The sequence below is a fragment of the Eubalaena glacialis genome, chromosome 1 (assembly GCF_028564815.1).
Source record: "Eubalaena glacialis isolate mEubGla1 chromosome 1, mEubGla1.1.hap2.+ XY, whole genome shotgun sequence".
NCBI classification, from domain to species: domain Eukaryota; kingdom Metazoa; phylum Chordata; class Mammalia; order Artiodactyla; family Balaenidae; genus Eubalaena; species Eubalaena glacialis.
In genome coordinates this window covers 167,104,732-167,128,852 of record NC_083716.1, presented here as the reverse complement: position 1 = coordinate 167,128,852, position 24,121 = coordinate 167,104,732, and the positions used below count along the sequence as shown (strand labels likewise).

General features: G+C 37.0%; 1 protein-coding gene across 1 annotated transcript in view; it reads right to left on the bottom strand.

Moving 5' to 3' along the window:
• The window catches only part of PKP4 (plakophilin 4), a 243,941-nt gene that overhangs the window by 76,353 nt on the left and 143,467 nt on the right, over positions 1 to 24,121 (bottom strand). The window contains exon 5 of the mRNA XM_061184041.1: positions 9,431 to 9,465. Coding sequence (XP_061040024.1) covers positions 9,431 to 9,465 — 35 coding nt within the window. The remainder of the gene's footprint in view (positions 1 to 9,430; positions 9,466 to 24,121) is intronic.

Below are 24,121 nucleotides of genomic sequence, written 5' to 3'. Positions count from 1 at the left end.
ACCAAATATATAAATGAAAATATTTGATAGTGGGAGATACGTTTCTTCTGTTAAAAAAAAAAAGAAAAAAAACCCAAAAAAAACCTTCTCTAAAGAATTCCATACATATTCACCATTAAAAGAAATGAATGGGTCTTGCGAAACCAGGTTTTTCTGTACTTTTCTACTGGATTATCTATTTTGGTAAAGATTATCAAGCTAAATGCAGGCTAACTTTGGCATAAAAATGAAATGTGGAGTTATATAGATGGTAGCCTTTTTAATGTTTCCCAAAGTAACAACTGTAAACTAAGGAAGTGGGGCTCTGTGTTGAGGAGGTGGTAATGGAAAAAAAGGAGATTTCGGACTTTACAATTTCTATTTTATTTTAGCTAGTTAATAGATTATTTCTTCACATATCACTAAAAGAATGAGAAAATTTAAATATTTACTTGACATGTTTGAATTAAACATAAAATGTTAAAGGCTAAAGCTGGATATTTGATTTTTACATGAAGTACTAACAATATTTAAGCTTCTGGGGGATGTGTTCATACTTCATGAATAACTGGCTCAGGACATAAAGATACATGTCGGCTAAAGCAAAATGCGAATATTCTTATTTGGTGGCACAAACAGAGTGATAAATGTGGAGTTCCAAGCTGATGCCCAGCACGCTACAGGTGATTTTGCTTAATAAGAATTTTAACAAAATCCCATCTATGTGGAAACTCAAATTAAGTACCACCCACTGGCTGGGGAGCACATGTCACTGTCTCATAGTTGGTTTCATTTCTGTTAGGACCAGCCTTCACAGTATGGGCAACAGCTTACTGGCTTTAACACGTCACTCTGATGTACGATTTAAATCCCACTATTTTGAACCCTTTATTTAAAGAATTTGTATTTAAATTTTTTTAAATTAAACTTTTCAAACATATATAAAAAGAGACAAGTATAATTAACAACCCCCCAGATTTCATAATTACAACATTATACCACACTCTTACGATCCATTTATCCTTTTCCTTTCTTCTGTTAGAGAATTTTAAAACAGACCTCTCATATCAGATGATCAGAACTCTAAATACTTCCATTTGTAGCTCTATAAAATAAGGACTTCACAAAACTACAATTATTCCATAATGCCGTATAATGAGTTCATATTCAGAATTTTCCTGATGTCTCAGAAATGTCTTTCTTCAGTGGCTTGTACTAGTCAGGCTGAAATAAGGTTCACTGATTGCGCTTGTGATTGTTACTTAAATTCTTTCGATCTAGAAAGGATTTCCCATTCCTTCATTTTCACTTTCTTGGCTCACTGCTGGAACCATAGCAATAAACTCATAGGATGCGCCACATTCTAAATTTGTTTGATGGCTTTCTCACGGTGGCATTTACACATCCTCAAACCTCAATTTTTCTTGTAAGCAGAAATTTAGAGCTAAAAGCTTTCAGGTCAAACTTTTGTGGTTAGAATACTTCATGAACAGTGCCGTGTACTTCACATGACGTCACATCAGAACTTTTACATTTGCTCAGATCAATTAGCCAATTCAAGTGGTGGCAGCCTCATCTTTGTATTTTCAAGTTCACCATCTTCCTTTCTACTAATGCAAGGATTCTCAACCTTGGTTGCACACTGCACAACTTGGTTGCCCGGCGTGGAAGTGGAGGGCGTAGAATTTAGAAACTACTGCTAACTGAGTCCCATGCCCAGAGATTCCAATTCAATCAGCCCAAGTTGTGGTATGAATATCAGGATTTTTAAAAACTACCAAGGTGATTCCAATGTGCAGCTAGGATTGAGAATATAGAGGTTTTTGCATACACTGACAATCTTTGCTTGAACGAGTGATTTCATTAGGGGCTGTAAATCGGTGATTTTTCTAATTTTATTGTTCTTTCTACATTTATCAGCAGGAATTCTTTGGCATATTTTAGAAATCTTTAGGTAGCCAGTAATGACTAGGGTTATTTGGTGATCCTGAAATAAAATCTGTATAGGACAAGCGGGATAAAATTTTAATTCTTCTCTTTAATTACTAGTAACTAAGTGGATTTAATTATGAGTAAGGCAGTGGTTCTCAAACTGCAGAGTGAAATCAACTGGGGAGCTTTAAAGACTATTGATTTCTGGTTTGGGCCCCAGACTTTTGGATTTAATTGTGTATCAGGAGGCCTGGGAATAATATTTTAACAGCTCCACAGGCAATTTTAATGTGCAGCAAAGTTTGGGCACCTCTGGAGTGAGGTGTTGGTACCCAAATCACCTCCAATAGTGATAGTGTTTTTTGCTTGTTTTGGTAGTCGTTGTTGCATTTTTGTTGACAGAAAAATGTATCTGATCATTTTGAGCCAGATACGAAAAGAGAAGAAACCAAAGCTGATAGGTATCATGACAAATTTATTAAATTCCAAGATCAGGCTTATCTCCAATTTCCATAAGAATGAATCAAATAATAGAATGGTCAGTGGTATGCTGAAGTCTCCATGCAATGTTCTGATTTAATGAATATTTAATAATTATTTCTGTAAATGATTTTATTCTAATCTGTAGATAGAGCTTATGATACAGGGAAATTTGAAGCAATTTTTTTAAAAAGCCTAATAACTTATTAAATTTTTAAATACTCATGAGGATTTACACTTTGTATGTTACTACCCTCTGGTAGCATGGGAAGCATGATAGGCATGACACTTGGTATAGGTAGGAATATATGTTTGTGGGGACCTATTTGGACCCTGAGAGCTGGCATAAAGATTATTCTAAACTAAAGATATTTGAGATTCAACAGATGCAGAAAGAAGCCTTTTTGGAGCTTCCCTTATTTCACTAAAAGCAGAAAAGTCCTGGGAGTGAGGCTGCCATGGGTCCCTTCTGGGGGAGTTTTATGGAATGAAAAAAAAAAAAAAAAAAAAAAAATCGGAGAGACCACTTGCACCTGCATAAACAAACATCATCACAAACTGTCTTATCTCCTGTTTGTTCCCCCTAGAAATCCACTTGTTCTTCCCATAGAAGCCTTTTCTGCCTGCTTCCTCTCCCCTAAGTTAGGTATATAAGCCCCCAACCCTAGTCATTTAGGGAGCTACTTCTTTTTATTTTTTAAATTTTAAAACTTTAAAAATATTTATTTATTTATTTATTTGGCTGCATCCGGTCTTAGTTACAGCATGCTGATCTTCGTTGAGACACGTGGGATCTTTCATTGCAGCGTGTGGGCTCTTCATTGCTGCGCGCGGGCTTCTCTCTAGTTGTGGCATGAAGATTTTCTCACTCTAGTTGTGGCACGGGTTCCAGAGCGTGTGGGCTCTTTAGTTTGCAGCACGCAGGCTCCTAGTTGAGGTGTGCGAGCTCAGTAGTTGTGGCACGTGGGCTTAGTTGCCCCACGGCATGTGTTATCTTAGTTCCCTGACCAGGGATTGAACCCGTGTCCCTTGCATTGGAAGGCGGATTCTTCACCACTGGACCACCAGGGAAGTCTCTAGGGAGCTATTTCTTTTGTGAGCTCTCATATGCATATGAATACTTAGGGTTTTTGAAAAATTATTATTAATCTGTCTACTGTCAGTTAAATTCACAGGCCCCCAGTTACCTAACCTAAGAGGGTAGAGGAAAAATCTCCCCCCCGCCACATACTGCTAAGCATTCTCAGTGGGCAATTTGACACTATTTGCCAAAATAAAAATGTATACACCCTTGCCCAGGCAGTTCCCCTTAAAAATGTAATCAACAGAGACACTCAGATGTGCAGTGAAAAATTTTACCACTGCTTGTCAAAGTGCAAAATTGGAAAAAACAAAATGCTCACTAATAAGGGACTGGTTACATAAATTTTCTAAACAATAGATAGCTATTAAAAAGGAGGCAGATCTTTATAAATTGACACAGAAACACTTGCATAGTTTTACTATGTTGTTAAGGAAAAAAAACTTAAGTCATAGAACAATGTATAACATACCCTCATTGTATTAAAAACAAAACAAAACAAATGCAAATGGGTGGATATTTATACACACACACACACACCCCTCAGATTTTCTGTGTGTGTGTGTGTGTGTAGGTATGTGGAGAAATGGCCATGGTATGGGTAGACGTGGCAATGAAGGAAATTTTTACCTTTTACTCCAAATTCTTCTAGACAATTTATTTTAAATAAGAAGCATGCCAAAATAAACAAATAAACAAAAAAAACACACACAAAAAAGCATGCCTTACTTTTGTAACAAAACATGAAAAAGTGGTGATTAGGAAGCTACAGCACTGCAATTGTGGTAAGAAGACTATAATGACTGTGTTACTAAAAAAGGCCTGAAAAAATAAGGGAGGAAAAACTTGGGACTCCAAGGCCAATATTAACAGAAATTCATATTCCTCTTGGTATTTGGAAGAGAAGCAGAAATAAAATTTTGTCATTTATACAATTTATAGTGCTAATCATAACATTCAAAATCTGCAGTAAAATAATAGTCCTTTATACATGATTGCTAATTTAATATTCTATTTATGAATATGTATGATATAACTTCCTACTGTGGGGACAGACAGCACACCAGCTCTGGAGGCTGCTCCTTGTCCTAATCTGCAGGGAAGAGGAGGGGAGGGGTAGATTCTTAGGCTGATGCCACTCCCCTCCCCTCATTTTACACACAAGTACCAAAACTGGCAACTGCCTAGACTCTAGTAATTTTTCCCCTGAAACAGAAAAACTGTGAAATTGTGATCTGTGACAAAATTCACAAATTCATAAAATTCACAAATTTACAGGATGTGGCTGGAGGATTTAAGTAACAACCCATGATCACTTTGACAAAAGGACTCAATTTATGGCTTCAACAGCTTCTTTCTGGTAGGTAGGGCACATGGTGTTTGGTTATTTTTATGACTGAATTGGTGTGCTTTTTCAAGAGGTAAGTCCAAGGTTTTTTTCTTTAAAAGATATCCTCGATAATATAATATTTTCCATCATGAAGAAGTATAATTACTTGTGCATAAATTTGCATTCTCACTTTCTTCAGGTCTTTACCTATTATTCTAATATATATTTTCTGTGATTCTGGAGTTTATTTTTCTATTTTATTATATAGGTTCTTAAAAGCTATCTCAAATTTTGGTGGAACGTAAGAGACTGTACAAATACATACATGGGTAAGAGATATGAAGACATGAATAGTGGAAAAGTGGCACACTAACAAAAGAGGAAACAGGAACCCTAAGACAACATTCCCTCTTCCCTCTTTTTCAGCAGAGTATACATAAACACACCCACAAAATCCAAGGTCATAAGAAATGCAAGGCTAAGGAAAAAACAAAGCCACAACAGAAAATAATAAACTCCTCTTCATAAAAGACAAGAGGAGGTCCATTTATGTTTTTAGAGAGCAGACATGTAATGCTGGTAAGCTAGAAAATACAGAATAATGAAGAGAGACGGCAACAGAAAGGCAAGAAAACAATAAAGCATACATGCTTAAAACAACTTTATTATGTCCAGGGGAGTTTCTCCTTAAGATTCCTTTGCAATTAGTCTAGGAAAATAAAAATGTTTTGTAGAATGGATGATTCTTCCCCACACTTCGGGAGGTTATCTCTTTGAGTGTCCAAGGCCTTGGCTTTCTGCTTTGCAACAGCCTGCGATCCTTGGTACAAGTTAAAAATCAAAAATCAACCAACCAACCAATCAACCAATCAGAAAACACAAGTAAGCTGATTCTCCTGAATTGAATCATCAATGGAAATCTTTTCTGCCTAGGGCATCTTGAGCTTTTCCTTAGAAAATGACTCTCCAGTAAGTTAGCTATTTAAAAACAAATTCAGCAGTTGGTCTCAATTTCTGGAATTTCAATGGAATATTACTGAAAACTCCTGAGCAGGCAGGGATCTCTCCCAGGTAGTGATCAAACTATTGCCTTGCTAACAATTCATCTTATGGCTGAAAAGCTTTTCAAGCCAAATTTGTAATAAACCACACACACACACACACACACACACACACACACACAAGGTAGAGAAATTGTCTTCAAGTAAATCTTCAAAATATTAAAGAAAAATGAGGAACAATAACAGACCTTCAATCCTAAATCCTTTCAAATAATCCTTTCTTATTTAGGAAACCAAGATAATTGAATAAAGATGTTTCTTTTGTCAAGACCTAGCCAAAGACAAAAGAGACCAAAGACCTTTTAAGTATTTTTTTATATTTAAGCCACCCCTACCTCATCCTGGGTGGGACTGCTGAATTCTAAAAACAAGATTATTTTCATATTACATTCAGTTTCTCTGCATGCAAACTGGTAAAGAGAAGATAACAGTTAAACTTTACAGGAAAAGTAGCAGCAAAACTGTCATTTCATCCCGTTTACTTACAATCAAACTGCTAAAGGGCATCTCTAACTGCTCAGAAAAAGGAATATGAAACAAATCAGATTTTTCTCTTTTATTCATACAATTAAATTTCAATTTTCTACCCTTATCATTAGAGCTTATTGCCATGGTTACAATTTAAATACCTTAAGTATGGCTGAAAAGTAGGCAAATTTAAGAAAACACACAAGAAACATTAATGTAATTAAAATAATAGAGAGTAGAATAAATATCAGTTGTGTTGGCTGTGTTTGAAAGTTAATATACTTCCCCCTCCCTGCAAAAGGAAAAAGGGTAAGTAAAACTCCCAGGTTGGAATATGAGTTTGGGCAGCAGGTATACTCTGACCAAAGTAAGGGATGAAGTATAGTTATCAGGTGTGAATTATGAATGCCACTGTGGTGAGGACAGATGAATTACTAGAGTTGTACTTCCCTAACACTAAAGTATCTGGGGAGCTATCTGGCATATATTAAAAAATATATGAATACATAATATTTATATATTAAATGAAATATATATAATATTTTATTTATAATATTTTATCTATCTATATTTTATGCATTAGTAAATCATGAAGATGGTGGTCAAATGACTGAAGCTGAGTAAATGCACTGGAGGGGAGGAGAGGTAGAAAGGGTGCCAAAGGCCCAGATGTTCCTTCTCCATCGTGCGTCTTCACAAGCGCATTCTCTCCATATGTAAATCAATGCAATTACACACCGTGCCTGCCTGGCTTTTGGCAGTTAAAAAATCCACAACTGCCCCCTCCAGCTCAGTTCAGTCAGGATGTTTCTCCAGCTCTACTTCAGGCAGCACTGCTGGCATGGGTGTATCTCCTTCATGGTTCCAGCTAATGCTGGAAAACTCCCCGGGCTCCACCTCCCACCACTGCTCCAGTTTGGTGGCAAAGCCACCCAGCCCCTTGTCCCTGCAGTCTTAGACATGGCAGCAGCTTCCAGGAATGACCACTCCTTTGGGTGGTTGGGCCCTGACTGACACAGCTATTCTCCTTGGGCTACAAAGAACTCTCACCTATCAAACACTAGCCCTCCAAGAGAAAAGGGCAATGGCGGGATATCGAAACATTTTGTAGATAGAGATATAAACGATGACACTCATGAGGGAGTATGAGAGGACTGGCCTCATATACCTAAAGGGAGGGAGAATGAATGCAATCTTTTAAGGAAGGTAACTTGGTAATACATTTAAAGAGCCTTAAAAATGTTCATATAGTTTGAATAGTTTTCTTCCTAAAAATCTAACCTAAGGTAAATCAAAGCTGCAGATATAATTTTATACATAAGGATGTTTACCATAATGTTATTTATTACAATGAAAAGTTAGAAACAACCTAAATGTCCAAAAATAGAGCTATGAGTAAACATGGTATACACTTGTAGTTTTCCTTTACAGAATCCACCCCCGTCACCCCCAATTTTAAGTGTATAGAGTTATATACCTCCACTAGACCTGAAACACTTAAGAGGGCAAGGATATCTGTTTTAAACATTGACAACTATGTGCTAGCCAACTAGACTCTCAAGAAATATTTTCGAAATAAATTAATGATGCAGAAATTAAACATGAACTTACAGGAGAATTTTACATTAAATGGTACGTGTTTGCCATAGCCAAGTAGCAAATGCACTGTGTATTTTTCTTTAAACTGAATTTTTCAACTCCCTTTTTAACAGTTCATAGCACTGCTATTTCTCCTGAGGAATGTTTAAATCAGGTGACTTTTTGCTCAAATGATTTCCAGTGGCTCCCAATGACGTGCAGGAAGTTCCAAGTCCCTGGTATTTACAGATCTCTATAATTTGGCCCAGTGCGGCTGTCTAGCCTTTGCACATCTTATCATCTCTCAAACTAGTTTTAAATGTTCCCATGAGACATTTCTGTCGTCTCTTCTGCTGCCCAATGACAGTGCTCTCTCCACAGCCGGGCTGCTGGTCAAGCCCCAGGCTCCAGGCTCATCCTCTCTGCAAAGCTATCTCAAAAGTGGGCTGTCCATTTAATGACAATGTTTCCCACATAATACTTACTTGGTAGTTGACCACATATTATTTCATGCCATGTCTTTCCTTGTATTAAACTGCTGTTTGTAAGTCTTCTTGTTAAGTAGCCTTTCACATGTCTCTTCCTAATCTATGGTTTGAGTAAAATACTACATTTCTTGGGAATAGCTTCTTTATAAAATGGCAAATTGCCTTGTATCCACTATAAATAACACCAGAATCCTGGTGCCAGGTTCAGGTAAACTCAGATACCAGGCATTTGGTGATTTAAGTTTTACTCAATTCAAACCTTGTTTAAAAACTGCCGAAGTATTTAGATATCAAGGCCTATTCTAGCATTTACACATTGCTGGCATTGTCCTTTACATTACGAGAGGGGAGGGAGGTGAGGGGCACGTGTGTGTGGAGCCCAACACTGTCTGACCAACGACATGTATAGTACTTGGTTCATGATGTGGCTACTCACTAAGCGTTTAATGAGTGAAGACTGAGTGTGAAGATATCAAACCCCTGTGAAAGTGGCAGGCACTCTCCTCAGTGCAATTCATCCTTGATATGAGGTGAATTTAGGGTAAAAAGAAGAGATAAAGAGACTACGTTAGAATCTTCCAGACTATTTTAGAAGCTATCAGGTGGTCTACATCTGGATACATAAGGAAAATGAACATTTCAGGCAACTCTGCTCTTCAGTATGAGAAACACGGTAAAAGGAAAGACCTTGACTTATATAACTGATAGGGAACTTTCCCAGATTATACAAAACCCTTTGGGAGGGCATCCCTGTATTTCTTTATGATAAAAAATTCAGATATTGAATTGATATTAAAAACGTTTTGATGCCCAATGCTTTAACTTCTTTACAGCTGGCATATATAAATCTATTCAAGTATGTTAAAAAAAATTAAGCATATTAAGAAAGTACTATTTCAAAGCAAAGCAGCTCAATATTGTCACTATTAAAGGCTTTGCTTGGCTGATTTCACCAAGAGGTAGTAATTTAAGAGAGCAGGCTTTGTCTGTGCAAAACTAAAGGAAGATATTTTATATGATTAAAAACTCATACCTGTTGATCTCCAAGGAAATGACTTCTCAGTTGAGCTAGAGAAAAAGAAGGAAAAAAAATGGAACATTTACTTCCTTTGTCATAAAATTTAACTTTGGATCTGTTTTGCATATAGACATTTAATTTTCACATTTAATTATATAAAAGTATAAAAACCTCAAACAAAATTTAAAATGACTGTTCTAAGTTAATTTTTAGACAGTATTTAACCCTCCACATCAATTTGGGACAAAACTGAATTTCTTGGAAATTAAGGCAAGTTATAAAACGACTTATAAAGTTGTAAAACGACTTACAAAATGACATAAAAAGTATGATTCTCCTTGGATAAGACAAATACAATAGCACAACTAACTGTGACCTTCATAGTACTTATATGAAGTACTACACTGCTTTGTGTGGAATAACTAATATGAAAACTACATATAAATTAAAACAACATATATATTATACTGTACAACATATACATTAAAAAGAACCAAAAAGGCTGTTAAGAAGTTCATTCAATTTACTTATTTTCAAAAGAAGCCCTAGATGCTATAATAGACACATAAGTTAATGGGGTCATTTTAAACTGAATGTTGCCTTATAAAATTTAAATATCCTAAACCTTTATATCAAAATATAAGGTTTTACAAGCTAGGAGGAAATTTTAACTGTATATTTTTCTTGGTTTATAGAGTACCAATTGTAAAAATTTGTGCATAAAAACATATCTGTGCCTCCCTGGTCCCCTGCCCCCCGCTTAAAATACTCAATACGGGAAAGCATGGTGCTTAGGGGATGGTGTGGTAGAACAAAGGTACAAGAGGCTGGATTATTAGGCATTTATTAAATGTCAGAGTAAGTACCTCACATATATTATCTCCTTTATATTATTCACAACAACCTAATGAATAGGTACATTATTATCTTTACAGATAAAAAAACTGGCCAAAGTCTTATGCTACTAACCGGAAGAGCTGGGATTCAAACCCAGGACGGTTTGATTTCCAGGTCAGGGCTTCTCACCACTGTGCTATACAGTAGAAGAGCTTGTGATCCCATTTTTGCATTAAACACACACACACACACACACACACACACACACAATATGCCTAGGAAGAAGTCTAGAAAAATAAAAACCAAAGTGCTAGCAGTTATTTCTGTGGGGTACAACTAAAAGGAGTTTTTTCCTTTTTAAACATTTGTACTTTTTTTCTGGAAATCAGAAACAAACACATATTGAAGTATTTTGGAAGTATTTATTAAGTTTATGGAAAAGGTATGTGACTTTGGGCTTAAGGAAACTCTGTAACTTAAAGAAAGGGACATCCTTTCAGTGCTGTAGGTGTAAGATTTTAAGTCCTTGTTTGTTGCTTGATATTCCCCCCAAGTCATTAAGTGGCTAATGAAACTCTTGCTGGTTAAAAACTCTAGATTCAGTAAGAATTCCCTGAACTTCAATTTTGTCTGTGATTTGCCCTTTTGTCACCACAGGAGGAGCAGCTCACATTCCAGGACCTTGAGCTAGCTGCAAGCAGGGGGGCATGCTCTCAGTGAATGGAGTCACTTAATGCTAATCTTCAGCACTCCGGTCATGTTCCTGTACCTCATGCACTCCTAACTGATTTCAAAAGGGACTGATGGGGAAGAAAAAAAGATGAAAATTTGGTCAAGCATCAATAAAGGCACTTCTGTCTTGTTCCTGAAGATAGGTCATCACATTCTTATGACTTCAAAAGTGGTTTCCTAGATTGAATTTCAATTTCTCTTGAATATGTTTTTATTATTTAATTCTATTATCTAAATTAGTTTTCTAATCACTGAGGTTGCTATTACCCAACTGTGTTCCTATTAACATGTTCATATTTTTTGTCAATATTAAAATACATGGTAAATCAAACTGCCATCCAGAATTGTTTAATATACCTCAAGTTTCTTGGGAGTGATGAAGTCTGTTATCTTCTGATTGAAATTTACATAAACTTTAATGAAATATCTTTACAAGATTTTTATTCTTGAAGTTATAGATCATAGAATATAATTCATCTCAACTGCTCAAATTGGGCAAGGGTTGCGGCTGTTTTGCGCATCTCTTTAGGTCAAGTGCCCAGCATACTGCCTGGCACACAGAAGACGCTTAATATATATTGCTGCTGTAACACAAATTGTGAAAAAGTAATACCGGGTTCTTCGTTGTTCTGAAAGATCAGGTGTATGTAAATTATTACTTACTACTTTGTTCTAACAGGTCAAATTATTCTCTCCCACTCCAGGTAGGAAATTCCAGTAGCCTCATTGCATAACAATCAGGCAAACAGCATTTTTGCTGCTGAAAAGGCCTTTGGTCATCAAAATACAATAAGGTATTCCTAGGTGAAGGCAAGGGGAAGTCTCCGTTAAAATTATTTTTCCCTACTCTATTCTAGACAAACAATAAAAATCACTAGGAAAGTAAGTTAATATTGAGGATTAAAAATAAGCAAAAAGTTCCATTTTGAAGACTATATATTCAGCCCATTTACCTTCAAACTAATTCCACAATTCTGTGTGATAGCTGGTCATTATATGTTATTCAGAACAGTCTGTTTCTTTCTGAACCACTTACTTTATATGATTCTCAAATTGTTCACCACTCTGGGATTCAGGGATCACACAGTAAATATGTGCAGTTTTGAAATGCTGTTTTAAGTCACTGAATGTTTTAAGTCACTTTTATTGGAACAATAAAATGAGAGGCAGCTCCACATTAGACACAGGCATATTCCTTCTTTCCTCTCGCCTTCCAGCCATCTATTCCTAGAAACACTTCCCCAACTTTTACTGAATGTCTACAACGTGTCTACAGGCACTGTGGCCATGAATGAATCCATCCCATTCCCTTTCGCTTCTCATCTGAAGATGCCAAGCAGTTTATGTTCTAGGATCTTCCACTGGAATGTGAAACATTTTAAAATACAAGAATGGGATCATCCACAATAACTCTGTTTCAGTGGGAAGATGTATTCACAATTTCCAATAACTTAATTATCAACAACCTTCTAGAATGAAATTCATTTATAAGTCTGGGACTGTTTGGTTAGATAGTGAACAGCAGTTAGAAGCAAGTTCATTAGCCAATTAAAAAATCAACGCAATTCATTTTAATGTGAAAAAAATCTTAGTTTTGTTTTAAGGAGAAGACACCATGTCTTCATCACAGTATTGCATTAGAAAATGCAATAAATCACTATAAAATTCTGTACACTTAAGAAATTATATATTTTTTCATTCATAGACATAAATGGAGGCAAAATTACCTTTGTTGAATATTTATGGCTGACTTTGAAACCCAAACCCCCCTCATCTTGATATCCCATGCTACGTGTGAGAAAACTAGCCTTCTCACACTCCTCTGCAGCCAGAGAGCCGGCCAGTGACCGAGGGTCTAGAAGGAGGCACGTGAGGGGAGGCGGTGGCACCGTGGGGAGAGTAGCGGGGGCACTGGCCCTGGATACCCCGACTCAGAATCTGGCTCTCTGGGCTTCCTGGAGGTTCTGAAAGTTGACACCTAACAGCTTCTGATAAGTTCCTTTCCTGCTTATACAAGCCAGAGAGGATTCTACCGTTTGTAGCTGAAAGTTCTGACTGATGTTTTATGACTGAAAACAAATGCAAACAGGCCCTCTGAAAAGAGCTGAAACCTCACTCCTTAACTCTTTACCTGTATTTCCAAGTGCACACTGGATACAATACATTTTGTACTCAACACATTGAAACCCTTTTTTCCCCCAAACGAACTCCCATTTAATCATCACCACCTAGTCACTCACACTGAAGAACATGGAGTCATTTTATTGTCTCCCCTACCTTGCCCGCCTCACTAGCATGTAAGCTCCACGAGGGCAGGGAAGTCTGCCTTGTTCACAGATACACCTCCAGAACCTACGACAGTATCTGGCACATGGCGCTCACTCAAAACATACACCCTCTGAATTCATCCCTACCACCAAGGACACAGTTCAGGCCTTCATCCTCTCATCGTCTTTTGGCTGGATCATTCTTTCAGTCTCTTTCCTAACTTGTCTGCTTGGCTTTGATTTCTCATCCTTTCAGGCTCTCTTCCAGGCTGCTGCTACAGTGATTTTTCAAATCTGAAAACATTCAAATCTGAAATTCTCCTGATGCTAACGCACAACAGATCCTTACAGGATAAATTTCAAACATCTTAGTTAGTATGGCAGAGATTCAAACATCTTCGTATGGCACAGAAGGCCCTCCACCACCTGGTTCCTTCTCGTTTGCCCTTTCCCACACAAACCTACATTCTAGGCACTTCTAATTACTTGCAGTTTCCTCACATACCAGGCTGCTCCACACTTCCAATGCTATTTTGGGGGTAGAATATGTAGGAACACAGTCTGGAAACTCAGAATTACACAAATTCCAGAATGGTATATGTGGTACAGTGTAACAATATATATGTCATACACCCATGAAATGGAACACTCTTAAGTTTACCTTCACTTTGTATCACTTAATGACAGGAATAACTTTGGAAAATGGTCTACTAAATTGTCACTACTCAATTTCCTCCTGATTTCCTACTGTGTCAGATGTGAGCTTAAGTGGACAGCAGTAGGTAAACAGTAGGGGACAGGGGAGTGGAGAATTTGATGGAGCTACACAGTAACTTTACCATGTCGTTTCCCTCACCTTCTCCCTGGTCTAGATGGGGCTCTTTCTATCACTAGTAAAGTGCAGGCTACTGTCATTATTCTCCTATAAGATACACTGAATTGGGACAGAATCCGAGTTATTTCACTTTGTTTTATTTAAAAAAGTCACTGTGTTACGAAATTCTATACACACACATATGTGTACACACACAGCCATATATATGTGAACCCCTATCAGTAGTTCAAAAAATTAAGCACAGCCAAAAACAAATTCAATTTCACTTTGCATTAAAGGACAGGAATTACTGGAATGAATATTCTAGAAACGATGTGATTTATGAATAGAGCACGGGTGTGTACCACTGTCTACACCACACACCCTCCACAGCGTCCTCTCTGGTGAGCACTAATCATCCTTCGAGAATTAGCTTGATGAAAGTTGATCACTTCTTCCTTTACATCAAGAATGTACCCATTAATGTATCTCAAGTTTTGTTTTTCATACGATTGTAATTGTAGGATTTGTTTACCTGTTTCCACTACCAGACTATGGCTCTCTTGAGGGTAAAGATTGTGTCTTAATTCTATCTGCATCCGACCAGCACTGAATAGGATGCTAAATAAATGATAGCTGACCTTAACTTTTTGGGTTGCTCTTTATTAAGGCTAATCCTATGTTATTTTAGAAATTGTTTCAATCATTCTACAAAGGAGATTTTGGCTCTTTCTACATCTTATAGAAAAGATGTCTATTGTAAATATTATAGGAATCAATCCAACAAATATTTATTGATCATCTACTGAGTGCCAGACATTGTTAGAGACTGGGGTATAATGGTGACAAGAGGCAAAGCCTTTGCCTTCTGCATGCTCACAATTGTCTTGTAATTACTCATTACAGTACGCATGTGACTCCCTCACTGGATCACATGCCCCTCAAAGGCAAGGTGTCAAGAGACTTTTGAAAGGCTGATCTTAAAGGCAGAAACCTGTAAGAGAGTACTCTGATGAGTCCAGCAGTGTTATGATTGAAGAAGCATTCACATATCTATAACAACCCAAAGCGTGAAACATTTGTCTTTTAAAATAAAAACAAGACCGGGCTTCCCTGGTGGCGCAGTGGTTGAGAATCTGCCTGCCAATGCAGGGGACACGGGTTCGAGCCCTGGTCTGGGAAGATCCCACATGCCGCGGAGCAACTAGGCCCGTGAGCCACAACGACTGAGCCCGCGCGTCTGGAGCTTGCGCTCCGCAACAAGAGAGGCTGCCACAGTGAGAGGCCCGCGCACCGTGATGAAGAGTGGCCCCCACTCACCGCAACTAGAGAAAGCCCTCGCACAGAAACGAAGACCCAACACAGCCAAAAATAAATAAATAAATAAATAAAAAATAAAAAAATAATAAAAAATAAAAACAAGACCCAGCTCTCCTTCTACTTACCTGTGAAAATGAGGTAAATTGGTATTAGGTAAATAGGTATTCCTACCCAGGTAGGAATTTGAACGTGAAGCCTCCGAGGGAAGAGGTATGTGGCAATGTGAAATGTACTGTTATATTCAAGAATTTGCTTCAGTTCCCACAGATCAAAAATTATAAAGTGCTAGAAATCAGCCAGTTTGGGAGACCATCAATATAATAGTCCACATGTGCAGATAAACCTGACATGTCATGTCTCCCCTCTGTATTATGACAACCTCTTCAAATGGTTGTTTAAACCACCCCAATTTAGCAGCATTACATAATCTATGTATTTCACTATTACAACATATTCTTTCACAATATTTTTTCTAAAATGACCCTTAGGTGATCTTCCTTTACTGAACAGAGGTAATTAATAGACGAACTCTCATTGATCATATGTTCATTAATCTTACTATAAATATTTTCAAAACTGTATGTGGACATTGCTGGCCTGACTTTTTACTCTTGACTTTCCTATTAGTTTTACTATTTTGAGCTCTGACCATAAATGTTGAGTTCCACACAAAGGTTCTGTATTTCTGGACATTCAGATGGCCGACAGGTACGTGAAAAAATGTTTGACATCATTAATCATCGGAGAAATGCAAATTAAAACCACAATAAGATGTCACCTCACACATGTCAGAATGGCTATCATCAAAAAGAACACAAACAACAAATGTTGGTGAGGATGTGGAGAAAAATGAACCCTGTACACTGTTGGTGGGAATGCAAATTGGTGCAGTCACTGTGGAAAACAGTGTGGAGGTTTCTCAAAAAAACTAAAAATAGAACTACCATATGACAAAGAAATTTACTCCTGGGTATATATCCAAAAAAAACAAAAAACACTAATTTGAAAAGATACATGCACCCCCAATGTTCACAGCAGCATTCTTTACAATTACCAAGATATGGAAGCAACCTAAGTGTCCATCAACACTGGATAAAGAAGATGTGGTGTATATATACATATATACAATGGAATACTACTCAGCCATAAAAAAGAATGAAATTTTGCCATTTTCAGCAACATGGATGGACTTGGAGGGTATTATGCTAAGTGAAATGAGTCAGACAGAGAAAGCAAACACTGTATGATAGCATTTATATGAGGAATCTAAAACTAGTGAATATAACAAAACAGAAACAGACTCATAGATATAGACAACAAACCAGTAGCTACCAGTGGGGAGAGGGATGAGGGGAGGGGCAAGATAGGGGCAGGGGATAAAGAGGTACAAACCATTATGTATGAAATAAATAAGCTAAGAGGATATATTGTACAACACAGGGAATATAGCCAGTATTTAATAATGACTGTAAATGGAGTATAACCTTTAAAAATTGCGAATCAGTACATTATACACCTGTAACTTATATAATATTATACACCAACTATACTTCAATTAAAAAAAAGTTCTGTATTTCTTCTGCACACGTTAACTCTTGAATTTAAGAACTACCACAGGCTTACAGATGAAATCTCAGTAGCTGGAATAAATTCCAAAATGCATTTTTCTCCTTCTCCACCAATTCATTACTAACTGAAGTTATTCCATTAGCAAATGTTCTGGATTCTAAATCCATTATGAAAAAAATTCTGGCAGCTCATTATTGGTTTGTTATAACTGCCTTTGTAATCCATCGCTCTAATATTTATAAGTCCACCTTTCACGTGATTCCAATGTCCATTTCTCAGTTAAAAAAGAAAAAGTTGGTTTGTTTGGGTTTTTATTTTAGGCAATTAATTCATATTGAAATTACTTACTACCCAGCTATCCTCCAGGCATTACAGATTACTTTTTAATGAACCGCTTCAGAATCTTCTTAGGTATGAAAGCTAGGCTCCATAGTCCACAGGTCACTCCAGATTTCCTATTATGCACCTCGGATTTTCTCAGCCAGAATCTGGCAAAATAACAACTAATGATTCTCAACTTTTGGTCTCTATTTGGAGTGCTACCAGATAAAATTTAAAATAAATTCCCTTCATGGAGTAACCCATTCTATCCAATACTTAAATTTCTCTCTCTTCATTAACTATAATTAAATCTTAAATTATGATATGGCGATAACATCATACCACACTTTTAAGTCTTTTAAAATTTCTATCTAGTATTGCTTTGACTTTCCTTTTAATTAGTACATTTAAAACTTTACCCAGTTTCTGTTAATGCATTTGTAAAATATTCCGTTAGTTTTTTGTGAGTTCTTAGCTGGGTAAAGCTCATTCTGTGGTTTAGCTTTCTTGAGTGCTCTTGAATTTATGCTTGAGAAAGGCACTTTTTGAAGATAATGCCTGTGAAAGTCCCAGGTTTTAAAGCACTCACCATGTAAGCAGGTCAAATTTCTCCTCATCTTGACCTCGGCAAGAATGTTCCTGAGTTCATTTTATACTCATAATTAGCATGGTGAGAAGTGGGGTCTAGAAGCCTAAGATGGAATCAAGGGCTCTCCAATGCCATGAGCCATCTTCTGATGTTCCAAGAACTCATACCACCTAACAATAGGAAACTGATAGGTTTTAACAGTTTTGTTTTTCTTATGTTTGGGAAACAAGGACCTCATCTCTCCCTTTTAGTTAGATAAGAATTAACTAAGGGCTTCCCTGGTGGCGCAGTGGTTAAGAATCCACCTGCCAATGCAGGGGACACGGGTTCGAGCTCCGGTCCGGGAAGATCCCACATGCCGCGGAGCAACTAAGCCCGTGTGCCCCAACTACTGAGCCTGCGCTCTAGGGCCCGCGAGCCACAACTATTGAGCCCGCATGCCACAACTACTGAGGCCGCGCACCTAGAGCCCGTGCTCCGCAACAAGAGAAGCCACCACAAGGAGAAGCCCGTGCACCACAACGAAGAGTAGCCCCTGCTCGGTGCAACTAGAGAAAGCCGTGTGCAGCAATGAAGACCCAAAAATAAATAAACGCAGTCAAAAATAAATAAAAAAAAATTTAAAAAAATGAATAAAATCTATCTTTAAAAAAAGAGAATTAACTAAGAAATAAATCCTTTACATTAAACAGAGACGTACTCTGTCTTACTGCCAGAACTAGAGCAATTAGACAAAATTAAATACATTATGCTTATTCTTCCTGAGACAGCTGTGGATAGCTATTCTTCCACTAGGCTATTTCAGTAAGTCAAAGACGGGAAGGCCAATATGTACCACAGACGATGAAGGTGAACGGCTCTGCCTGGCTGAAGCAGAGGAGGGGAGCTGGGAGGCAGACGGCTATCCCTACCCACCACGTTATTTTTCCTAAGGGGCTCTGAGGACCCTAGTTTGACAAATCACTAGCATTTAGATAATAAGGATATTTTAGCAGTAATACTTAGAAAGCAATCCTTCTTAGTATTTTACTACATTTTTGGGAGCCTCTTCCAAATTTACTTATTGTCTATTCATAATCAATCTCAACAAAAACAAAACCAAAAGCTCTTAGTCCAAATTTATGATTTTTCAGGACTGAGGCTCCTTTCTGTGTCCTCTTTATTGTGCTCTCAGACCCTAGAAAATTTTCTATTGGATGGAGACTGATTTCCTTCTTCCTGCCAAAGGACCACTTGATACCAGCAGTCAGGAAAAGTGAAACCATGACAACATGCCCATAATTGTAGTTTATTATTATTTTTGTGTGTTACGGTTTTAAATTGCCCCTGAAAATGGTATATGCCTGTAATTTGAACTGAGCAAGGCATAATAAATGAGACAGGGCAAAGGCTCTCTTTTCATAATTATTTATATGTCTGAAGGTGACACTGAGGTTAAAGAAAAGGCACTTGAATTAAAAATGATGTCCTTCACGTAGAATGCAGCTGCTCCTGAGCCATCAGCAACAGGACATGAGCCCTGAGTTCCCGTCCATGCATGGTGATGGATATGTGCCCGTCCACCTGCACTCACTTGTCACAATCGTCTGGGTGACCAACAGAAGAAGCAAGCAAGACGGCTGCAGGAAGGCAGGCCTGAGGCTTCATGGAACACGGGAAAGGTCAAAGGCTTACAGTCTGACCCACATACTCCTTGCACAGTGACACTTCACCTGCAAAAACTGGCCACGCTCTCAGAATATGCTTTTACAATTTCAGTCTTTAAAAAATAATGAGGAACAGCAAAGGGTGGTATAAAAGTGCAATCTTGGTTTTCCACTGGCTGCTAGCAAGTTTAGAGTAAAATGTATAACTGAACACTGTGGTGAACATTTTTGGTCTCATGACTGGCTCTATTTTGTTCTCACCCTTGTTTACTCAATTCTTCATTCCACTCCTCCCTCGTGCCACTTTACCATATTTTCAGACCCTTATAACATCTGTCTAAAATGGATTCCAGGAAAAGGTAAGATAAAAATAAATAATATTACAGCCAGTATCTGAAAGAGAAAGTTATGTACTTGATGCACAGCAAAAACATTAAAGGAACAGGAAATATCAGATTAGCCCTTTAAACAATTCAAGTAACTTTCACAGGGACTAGAGGTGAACACACATTTTAGAAGATGTTAAATATTCTTTGACAAAAGCATTTTGTGTTACTGCTTTGAATCTATGAATAAAAGATCCAGAGGACCACATGGGAAGGGGAAGATCAAAAAGAATGTCGTACAAGACAAAAATGAGACAAACAGTTCCCTCTGGTATCTCCATAAATTATACAGGAAGCATGACTTCTGTTTAAACCCATCCCACAACAGGTATTCCAACCAGTAAAAGTAGAAATCAGAATAGACGGGTTTTCTAACATTTCAGTTGACACTTGAAAGAGTGAAAGCAACTGAGATGAAAATAGTAAAATGACTAAATACAAAACCAAACTCTTTCCTAAGTATACTGCCATAACTTAGGATGCTATTTAGGCAAAGGGTCAAGCCTCAGAATAGATGGGCTACTGTGAATTAGTTGTGTTGAGGTCTACAAAATGCTACTGTCTCCCTCATTTCTGTTCTTTCAAATTCTTCCAAAGGCAAAGAAACAGAAAAGGAAAACATTTCTTAAAATTTAAGAAAAAAAAAAAAAAAAAAAGAAAGAGCACACACAAATATACTCCTTTTAGAAATATGTAAAACAATTCAAATCTTACATTTTTAAATAAAGCTGGCACTGGTAAGAAGCAGCGCGAGGGTCCTGTTTTTCTACTTGCTCTACAGGAGATGGAGCACAGAGTTAACATGGGACTAAGCTGTAGAGATGTGTAGTAAGAGGTACACTGGCTGACATCCCAAACCCTTAAAATTCCTCATTATAAATAGTTCTGTTTATGACACGTACAATTTCATTTTGAATATTATTTAGGATGTAAAATGCTTTGAAAAGCCTATATAAAAATTCACTTAAAAGCAACTTTAAGATATCATAAAATTAAATGTTTTATTAAACATGTACCGACCGCTCTGATCATTTATCCTGTTTAGGCACTCAAAAGCAAATGATATATTCATATACGATTCTTTGATACTCATGTAAAGACATTATCAAATTTGGTGTGTGTCTAAAGAATGATATTCACTTTCTGTCCATTGATTACCCAGAAGATTTTATTAAAAAATTTTTATAAACAGTCAAGTTTCTGTAATTTCTGAGGAAACTTTTCATTATGAGTGTGAAAAGGAAGAACATGATATATTTCTTAAAGTTCTGCTTTGCTTTTTGAGAAAATAATGCTTCTCCCTGTAATAGCATTTTCAGCTCTTGATTCACGGACAAGCACCAAAAATAGCTGTTTTAGTGCTGAAGGAGGAATGAATTCACACGTGGGGTAGAGTACAGACCCCGCATCATCAATAACTGTCCAGGAAGAAGAATGGATACATAAGGATACAGTCAACATTTGGCGGAGCATATGCTAGGCTTCTAGGTAGTAAGACTTAATGAACCTAGCATAGTGCTTCTAGAATGCTTTAAATCTCCCCTGAAAGCTCTCATGGATCCCTAATTTGTCCCACATCCCTTTTCCCACCCTGTTTCCTTTTCTTCTCTATTATCCCCCCACACATAATGATGCAGGGTTTCCAAACTACTGAATAGGGGAATGAAACGGAAAAAGGCCTGTTAGAATGAATGAGAAGGAATGACAACAATGACAACGGAAAGTAAAGTCTCTTCAAACAGAATTCTTGATGTATAATGGGTGAGCCATAAACACTGCTCAGGCACTCTCCACGGCAAATGGACAAGTGGCTGGACAAGACTGTTAAATTCCTAGCTTTAATACCCAGCATTCTTCTTTTAAGAAATATGAACGAAAAGAGGAACAATGGTTCGCAACGTGACACAAGTGGTTGGTCTGCTTTATCCTTCTTTCCCCTCTTTGCTCCCTCTCCCATTCATTGCCACAGTGAGCCAACATTATTGATGGAAAAGGCATTACAAAGTATATGGAGCATACTGTGTAGATTCATAACCTAATTTAACTTAAATAAATATTCTTCATTTAAACTATTGAAGAAAACATCTACCACTCAGATTTTAAAAAATATGACCTTCCTAACTTTATAAAAATGAAAAAAAAAGTTTTAACCATAAATTCAGTCAGAAAATTAAGAGCTGGATCACTTAATATTTAAACTTTTTGTTATACAGCATTTAAAACACACACTCACTGATATATAAAAGAAAACAGTATAACGAACCCCCTATGGATTCATCACCCAGCTTCAACAAATAAAAGGGAGCATGTGGTCAACACTTACTTCATCTATACTTTTACCCACTATTTTCTGTGCATTACTAGATTATTTTGAACCAAGTCTCAGGCATCTTTTTACTTTAGATGTATCTCTAAATATAGAGACTTTTAAAAGACTATAACCTATAATGTGATAACATTATCACACCTAAAAAAATTACCAGTAAAATTCTTCATATCAACAAATATCTAGTCAGTATTCAAAGTTCCTGTTTGAATTTTTAAAAACAGTTGCTTGAATCAAGACCAAAACAATGTCTACACATTGTATTTGGTTGCTATGTCTCTAAAAATTTCTTTTCATGCAGTCTCACCCTCCCTCTTACATCATTTTTTCCCTGTTTGAAACGATTTCAGTTGCCTTACAAAATTCCCGATAGACTGGATCTAACTAACGCATCAGCAAAGTGTCGTGTAACCTGTTCCTCTGTCTCTGATTTCCTATGAATTGGTACTTGTATCTAGATGGTTGAGCAATTTGGAGGCAAGAATGCATCCTAGGTGGTGATATGCAATTAAGAGCTGTATCACTTATACGCAATTCCTATTGCATGATTTCAGAAGGCCAAAATTTCTGACTATCTTTTGTTTTGTAGAACATCTATCTTAGATCAGTGAGTTCAGGTGCTATCAGCCTGATCCATTTATTGTAAAGTTTCTCATCATTTTTTCAGCTAAAGATTTTAGCAGCCATTGATGATCGTTGATGTAGATACATTGTTTTGTCAGTGGTTGCAAAAAACAAACTCACCCAAGATTTTAATTTCTAGACTTTGTTTTAATGTACTACTCTGGTCAATAGTAGTTTCTACCTTTGTATTTATGTTCATAAGGAATACAATACTGTTTCACTTACTATTTACAAGTAAGTCTTTACTGAAAATTATTTTGCTAATGCTGCTCGGGAAATAGATATAAACCTGTATTTTGTACTTCCTAAGCACCAGTTCTTAGATGATCATTGATAATTTTGCTTGAATTTTCTCTGTGGCTCAAATAGCCTCATTATTGATAATGTAACTAAAGCTGGGGGTAGATCAACCTTTAATTGGCGTGTTCTAAAGCAGAAACAACAGATCACAGGATACTAGAATAATTGGCTGTTATTTGTTTTTCCAATAAAAAAAGGCTAGAAGAAATAAACACGTATACCCTAAAGACATTCCTCCTTGGCTTATAAGCAGTCCAATAATGCAAACCAAATGTTGTATCTAAACTCTCTGACACTGGTTAAAATGTGTAATTGTTTAATATAAGATTTTTAAGCTATGAAAATCTGTAGCCTACAGGCATTCTTCCTCTTCAGTTTTAGAGTGGTTTTCTCCCTATTTAACTGTGGAGTAACACAACAGCAGGGCAGAAAAATCTATGCAAAAAACAGATTAGATTGATTTGTTATTAAATAGATTGTGAAGCCTCAGGGAGGATAGCTATAATAACAATTTAGTCACTACAAAGTCTGGCAAACTTGTCAGTTGTTTTTCCCCGCCCTTGGCAGACATGCCATGTTCATTTTTATGGCAAGCTGATTAACGGCTAAAAATGCACTAATGGATGGCTCTCACTTTTAGGTGGATAATCACATTTCCAATTTCCTTTTCTATGCATCATTGGCTTAGAGCATATACAGTAGTAGATCTCTGAAGGGCTGAAGAAACATCTCATCACACACATCAGTCTTTCCCCTCTGTGTCCTTAACCTGTCAAATGGTAATGAGAATGGGAACTTAACACCAACCTTCCTTTATTTCATGGAGAGTAAAGGAATTAGATGAAGGAATGGCAAACTGCCCCCCCCATCCCAAATAATGAACTGCAGAGAGTACATTAGTGGCAATGTTTTTCAAGATTGTTTGAATTAATACCTACATGACTTCTTGTAACATGTCTGTGATCAACCAAAAAC